Source organism: Podarcis raffonei, chromosome 5 (genome assembly GCF_027172205.1).
Source record: "Podarcis raffonei isolate rPodRaf1 chromosome 5, rPodRaf1.pri, whole genome shotgun sequence".
Classification (NCBI taxonomy): Eukaryota; Metazoa; Chordata; class Lepidosauria; order Squamata; family Lacertidae; genus Podarcis; species Podarcis raffonei.
In genome coordinates this window covers 87131159-87138627 of record NC_070606.1, presented here as the reverse complement: position 1 = coordinate 87138627, position 7469 = coordinate 87131159, and the positions used below count along the sequence as shown (strand labels likewise).

At 48.2% G+C, this 7469-nt stretch overlaps 1 protein-coding gene across 4 annotated transcripts in view; it reads left to right on the top strand.

Annotated features, from left to right (window-relative positions):
- The first annotated feature begins 1705 nt into the window (after nucleotides 1–1705).
- The window catches only part of TNIK (TRAF2 and NCK interacting kinase), a 287359-nt gene continuing 281595 nt past the window's right edge, over nucleotides 1706–7469 (top strand). For 2 of the 4 annotated variants that reach the window (XM_053390548.1, XM_053390547.1), the window contains exon 1: nucleotides 1706–2443. In XM_053390548.1, coding sequence (XP_053246523.1) covers nucleotides 2387–2443 — 57 coding nt within the window. In that variant the 5' untranslated portion in view covers nucleotides 1706–2386. The remainder of the gene's footprint in view (nucleotides 2444–7469) is intronic. The other 2 variants (XM_053390549.1, XM_053390550.1) reach the window with 1 other exon arrangement.

Here is a 7469-nt window from a genome sequence, read left to right as displayed (position 1 = left end):
GATGAATAACCTGGACAGGTGTGGTACGACTAAGGCACAATAGTGTGGTAATATTACTTCCCTTTATTGGGACGCTATACATCTGTTGATGCAGCTAAGAATAGTGTTAGCTTTTTTTGCTGCTGCATCACATTGTTGACCCATTTTAAGCCTGTGGTCCACCATAATTGAACTCACTGAGACTTTTGCCCAATGATGCTTTAATAAATGCAGCCTGAAAAATGCATAAGCATAAACTCAGGGCTGGGTGACCTTGAGCCTGGATGTCCCCCCTCCCTGGACCTTGGGAATTAATGATAATCAAGAGTGTCTTTGGGCATGTGGATCATGTACACCTCAGTGGTAAACATAAACAGCCTCTTCAGATTACTAGCAAAGTACACAGTTTTAAGGGGGTTGGCTTCCTGGAAGGACTGTCTGCCTAAAGGAAAACTACTGTCTGAATAAATTGCACCAAGCAAGAGTAAATCCAGGAGCCTGTATTTTATGTTCCTGTTAAACACAAGTAATGGTGTTGTTCGTTTTTAATGGCCTCTGTCAGATAAAACCCAGAAACGTCCCTCTGTCTTTCTCCAGCTGCAATTATACGGAGGCTGGGACTTTAGCATCCCCTTTGAGACGGCTTGTTTCCTGGGTGGTTGATTTGAATTCATACGCTTAAGCATCTCTCCAATGAAAGTTATAAAATAATATATTAACGAAACAGTTGGAGCACAGGCGTGGTCCACTCACTACTCAAATTGGGAAAGGTCGGTTTGTAACGGTTTGCTGTTGGATAAATTCGGGGAAAAAACCCTATATGGTTGCAATTAATAAAACGGTTACTTGCTCCCTCCTCCCGCTCACAGCGGTTGATGCCTCTTATTCAGGCTCAGAGAACAAAATATGATTGCTAATAATGCACAAATCTCTAGTGCACTCAACAGCCCGATCCAATGCGTTTACTCGAAGGTAAACAGGTTCGGAGGAGCTTTCTTCCAAGCCTGGAATTTATGCAGGTTTTCTCGGAAGTAGCTCAGCCCTAACCAGGTCTACTCAGAAGTCCTACTGAAATCAATGGGGCTTGCTGCAATCCGAACCCCACTTACCTTGGAGCAACCCCACTGAATTCAACAGGACTTACTTCTCCCTGGCCATGATTAAGATTCGACTAGCAAACCTGTGCGGGTTTACTCGGGAGTAAATGCCAACTTCGGAGCAAAGGACCTCGCCGGACTTTGCACCTGAGAAGGCCAATCAGGGACAGCGTTTCCCCGATTCAATCCCGGGCAAACGGAACTCTTTCCCTTGGCACTGCGCCTTGGAATTGAGACGGTTTGAAGGAGCACGATGGGAGCTGTTGCAATTCCCCACCAAAATATGGGCATCGCCCCCCCTTGCGGGGAAGGCGTGATATATTGAAGCAACCCGGGTTTTGGAGCCTGTTGCACCGGCTTTTTTCAAAATAACAGGAGGAGCAGGTTGCTCCCAGTGCCTGGCCAGTGACACAACTGGAGCGACATCGTGCAGCAGCCGCCGCCGCCGCCGCCAGTAAACAGAGCAAAGAGGGGCCGAGCGGCGCTTATTTCTTTGCAACATCTTCTCTCTCCTCCTCCCCCGGCCGGCGGTTCGTCTTTGAAATTAAAGGGAAAGCATTAGCGGCGCGCCCAAGCTGCTCGCGCCGCCGCCGCCGCTCGGCTGCTGCTTCTAGTCCTGGGCGCGCAGCGGAGCGCAGGCGCCGCCCCTGGAGCTGCTGTTCTCCCTCCTCCCAGGAAGGCCGCCGCGAGAGGAGGAGGCGGCGTGCGCGGCTCTCGCGTCTCCTTCGGGTCGAGGTGCCTCGCCAGGACGCGGCAAGCGAGCGCAGCAGCCACCCGGGGAGCCGACGGCGACGCAGAGAAAGCATGCCTTGCGCCCAGGCGCCCGCGCCCCGGCCGCCTCGCCGTGCCCTTTAGCCGGCGCTGCTGCTGCTACTGCTGCCGCCGCCACCGTCCCGAGATCGCGAGCTCAGCCGAGGCAGGAGGAGCTGCCGGGCTCCTTGCGGGAGGAAGCGGCACCGCGCGCCGGGCCGTCTGCAAGCAGCTCTCCGGGAGAAGAGAAGCTCGCTCGCTTTCCGTGCTCTTGGTGCGGGGAGCGCATTAGGTGTTGGAGAGAGGGAGGAAGAGGAGGACAGCGGGGCTTGCCTCCCCTCCATTGACACAAGCGCACGAAGAGACAGAAGTGCAATAGAGACAAGGTGGAGGAGACGCGCTCTCGCTCGCTCTCTTTTAACCCCTCCGCTCCGAGCCCGAGACGGACGACTTTGCAAGGTTGCAGCCGCCGCCGCCGCCGTCTCCAAAACCGCCTTGTGCTTTTTTCAAATATTTTTTGGCTCGGTCCATTTGCAACCGGCTGAGAAATCCCCCTAAACATGGCGAGTGATTCTCCAGCTCGGAGCCTGGACGAGATAGATCTATCAGCCTTAAGGGTAAGGAGGAACCGGGAAGGGAGGCAGGCAGGGGAAATGTGGGGGACAGAAGGCCACCCGGTCAACCTTTCCCCTTTCCTCTCCCTCCCTCTCTGCGCCCCTTTTTCACTGCTTGCACCTTGCCTCCTCGCCTCCACCCCCCTTCTTTCCCTTTTACTATTTGAGCACGCGACAACTTTGCTGCTGGAGGTTGTTATTAATGATAAGCAGCGGATATGGGTTGCCCATAGTCATTTTTTCTCCCTTTCCGGAATGCGTACTGATGTAGGCGCGTCTCCCTGCTCAGAGGAGATGGGGGCGCTTATGCATGAGGCGCTGGGGTTTCTGGAGAAAGAGGAATGAGCCGCGCACAGCTGTTTCCAGCAAGCCTCTTGTTATCTGTTTTAATGGTGCATTTCCTCCTTCCATCCCCAATCCACGGCTCTCCCTCTCGCGGGTGGAGGCAATGGAAGGGTGATTTAAATGGCAAGGTGTCGCCACCTTTTGCAAATTTGAAGGCTGCCAATTTGACACTTGCAAATCGATTTTGTTCCTCCCTTTCACTTCTCCCCCTGTAGAACCTACACAGCCTCCTGTATTTGGGGCGGAGGCTCACACGTGAAGGCTCTTTCCAGGCATAAATTTGAGAGATCTTAGCTCGCAGCGCCGCAACGTCCTCTGTTTCTCTTGAAATGCTGCCTTGGCTGTTCCAGGGTCCAGCGCCACTTTCCTGACCCTGAATGTGAAGCTTGTTTGCATACAACAAAAGAGCACATCTCTCTCTCTCTCTCTCTCTCTCTCTCTCTCTCTCTCTCTCTCTCTCTCTCTCTCCATAACAGAAAGAAGAGCTGATATGAGGAGATAGAACATGTCGTTTTGTGCATGTCTATTAAGGAACCTTGTGGGGGGGGGTTTGCTATCCTAATAAGCCGCACGTAACCGTATTGCTATGTGCATGCAGCGATGGTAGAACAAACTGGATTAGCGGCTGCTCCTCTGGTGTGAATGTTAAAAGACTGTTCCTAGTGTCCTTTTTGATGATGATGTGAAATGGAATCACATGAACCTTTTAGTGATCTCTTCCAGTCCTCTTGAGGGAAGCGAGTGCACCTCCTGGCTGTTGTAGCCACGACAGGCTACATGCATCACGTTATTATGGGGTGGGGAGAATTGATTAAATGCATTTTCTGTCACAGAGGAATCGGCTTGCATGCATTCATTCTCTCCCTCCCCCTCCCTCTCTCTGAATATATCATAGATGCACGTGCACACGAGCTTTCACCCACTGGAGAGGGAGGTCACTGCACGAGCAATGGCTTCTTGACTCATTTTATAAATGGAGTGGGGGGGGGAGCCATAGATGTGTGCTCCTCTGTTGCACTTATATGCTAGGTATAGCATTCATCTCCTATCACCCCCCCCCCAAAGAACTTCAGAAGGACATAGGAAGCTGCCTTAATGCAAAGTCAGACCATTTGATCACCCTGCTCAGTATTGCCTGCTTGTCTACTGTGTATGTACCCTGTGCTGACGGACAGTAGGGTTTCAGGCAGGGGTCTTTGCCAGCAGTGCCTGGAGACCCCAGAAACTGAACCCTGGGACCTTGTGCATGCAGATAGTGTGCTGTTGTACAATCAGGCAGATGTGCTATTTGTCCTTACTCTCCCTTTAAAGAAATACATATTTTATCTGGATTCTTCTTAGCCTGCAACATTTTTGTGTGTGTGTGAGCCAGGAGTCGAGAGGAGGACTTCCTGTTCTCTCTGGATTTCTGATCTTGATTCATTGGATCAGTTCGTTGGCCCTCCGGTTTGGTGTTCGTTTTCGCTGGCAAGAGCCTTTTAGGGGGCCTTGGTGTGAGGCAGGCTTTGTCCGGTTTCATCCTTGGGAATATGTGGAGGAGGAGGAATGAAAATGCTACCCTCTGGCACGTGCCAAGGATGCGTTTTCTTCACGGCATCTTCTTCACATCTGGAATTAGACCTTGTGATGCCAAGAAGGCTTCAGATTTGTGTGTGTCTCTCTCCATCAATTAAGTGAATGGACCAAGTTTTAAAACAGTCCTTTCATCACTCCATGTCTTTGCGTGTTTGATGCTTGCTAATGGGTCTAGTCCAGGGGCAGCCAATTTGGTAGATGTTGTGGAACCACAACTTTCACCATCCCAAGATAGCATGGCCAGTGGACAGTCAACAGCATCTGGAGGGCACCATATTTGTTACCCCAGTCTGGTCACTGGAATTTATAATAGAAAGGACTGGTGGGATTCTTCAATGCAATATGCATAATGTGCGATGAACGTTTATGTAGTTTTTGATGTGTGCTGAAGACACGCTTCTTGAACCTGGCTTTTGACACCTGATAAAAAGTTGTGTTTGTGTGTGTGTACTGATTTTAATCCTGGGATGATGATTACATTATTTGCTGTAGATTCAGAGTAAATTGTGGTTACGGAGTGAGATGAGTGTTGTGAGAGAAAAAGAGCACACATCGTTCATTTTCCTCCCTTGCTCCTTGATGTTGCCCTTATGGCTCCATGACATAAGACCACATTGGAATCTGGGATGCAACCAAATCTCAACAGAGCTAAATGCTCCCCTTTCCAACTTACCCAAACTCTCTTGTACTTCCATTCATTTCCGTGGCATGTTGTAAAAGGAATAAATGAGAGGTTTGTGCAGTCTTGCACTTTTGTAGGCCATATAAAAATATATTTGTTTACTATGTTATTTTCTTCCTATTTTTTCCAGTTACTTTAAGCAAAAATGTGCGTCTCATGCTTTGTATGTTTGTGAAGCACTGCACCCTCCACCCACCCTATTGTTTAAGTCTCAATGTAGATCACAGAGTTAGAAGGGGCCTCAAAGGTCATTCCTTCCCCATGTGGGAAACCCACTACCGCACATTGCCTAAGAGGCGGGCCCCCGGCCTCTGATTAAAAACTTGGAATGGGGGAGTGTCCACCACCTTCCAAAGGCCTTTTGGTTTGGGTCCAACCATCCGGAGCAACAGCAAAACCAATTAGCTCCTTCATCTGTGTAATAGTTATTTACATATTTAAAGATGGCTGTCTTATTGCCTCTTAGTCGTCTCTTCTTCAGGCTAAACATGTCCAGCTCCTTCATTCTTTCCTAATGGACTCCAGACTCCTCGCCATCTTTCTTCCCCTCCAGAGTCCAGACACATTCCAGTTTATGGATATCCTCATTAAATGGTGGTGCCCAGAAATGAACACATTATTCAAGATGTGGTCTGACCAAAGCAGAATAGAGTGGCGCCATTACTTCTTGATTTGGATACTGTGCTTCTGTGGATGACATTTCCTTCCTTCAGTGATATTTGAAGCATCCCTTGGAAGCAAGCTCATTCCTTAGACAAATAGGAAACTGCTTTATAACTTGGTAGTCCATCTGTACATGTAGCTCAGTATTATCTGCTCTTGGTGTAATCAGTGAAACCAATGGCAGTTCTTCCACTGATTTTAAGGCATTAGGATTGTACATGTCCCGCGTCAATTTGATGGGAATGTGCCCAGAGCTTTTGACACTAAAGGGTGTGCATCAAGTTGGTAAATGACTATTTGCACTTCATTAAGCAGATAACTCTTCAAGAAGACGTGCATCTGTCTGACTGTGCAATCCTTGAAGGTCAACAGGATAAGACTGGTCTTTGGCACACTGAATGACAAGATGCTTGGCTATGTTTACCTGACTTTCATTTGTGCAAGCAGATATACAGATACAGCCTTCCTTCTTCTCTTAATTACTCAGTGTGTGCAAAACATTCTGGGCGTTATGATGAATTGCCCACAATGTGTATATTAAGCCACCTTAGGCAGAGTTGGCCCAGTGGTACATCTTTTTTCCTCTCTCTGCTAGAGGAAATAACCCAGTGGTAGAGCACACACTTTGAACCTGGAACTTTTTGAATGTAATCCTTGGCATCTCCAGTTACAGGTGTTGATCCTTTTTCTGAGACCCCAGAGAGCTGCAGGTGAGCAAATACCTAACCTGGCATAAAAAATACATTCCTGTGCCCTCTCACTGCCAGTAAATCTCCTAGTCCTGTTTGTAAAATATTTTTAATTGAAAGTTCTGTAGACTAAACCTGGGAACTTATTTATTTGAACCACAGTGCTCCAACCCTAATTTATTGGATGAAAATGCAGTTTTTACAAACAAAACCGGGACCGGTATGACCAGTCCTGCCGAACTACTGACTTGAATGCCTTCAGAAAGAGGCCTTTGTAAAACATGGGCTGTCCCATTGAACTTTAGCTTGTCCTCCAGAGCAGCCATCTCCAACCTGGTGCTCACCAGATGTTTTAGACTACAACTACCACCAGATCCAGTTAGCACGGCCATGACTGCTGATGGGAGTTCGTCAGCCAACGCAGCTTGAGGATGCCATGTTGGGGGTGGCTGCTCCGTAACATGGCACATCGCAGGTTTTGAACATGAATATAATGAAGTCAGCTGCTGTTGCATGTTTTGCTGCTGTACTGCTATATTTGCATAAGGGATTTTTATCTGATAGTTCAATTTGTGTGGTTTTTTTTTTATTAAAAAAAGGTATGTGCTATATTAGTCATAGCCAAGTTTACTTGTATACTGCATTTCCCACAAATACATCTGTGCTCAAAGTGGTGTACATAGTATACTTTTCATTATGCATAGCTGTCAACGTTTCCCCTTTTTGAAGGGAAATTCCCTTATTCCGAATAGGATTCCTCGCAAGAAAAGGGAACAGTTGACAGCTATGCGTTATGTACTGTTGCTAAAACAATATAAAAGTAAGTGAATCGACAACAAACTGTTCCTTCGACATACAGCAACATTTAATTGAAACTATTCAGTCACTCTAGGAACGCGGGTGGCGCTGTGGGTTAAACCACAGAGCCTAGGATTTGCCGATCAGAAGGTCGGCGGTTCGAATCCCCGCGACAGGGTGAGCTCCCGTTGCTCAGTCCCTGCTCCTGCCAACCTAGCAGTTCGAAAGCACATCAAAGTGCAAGTAGATCAATAGGTACCGCTCCGGCGGGAAGGTA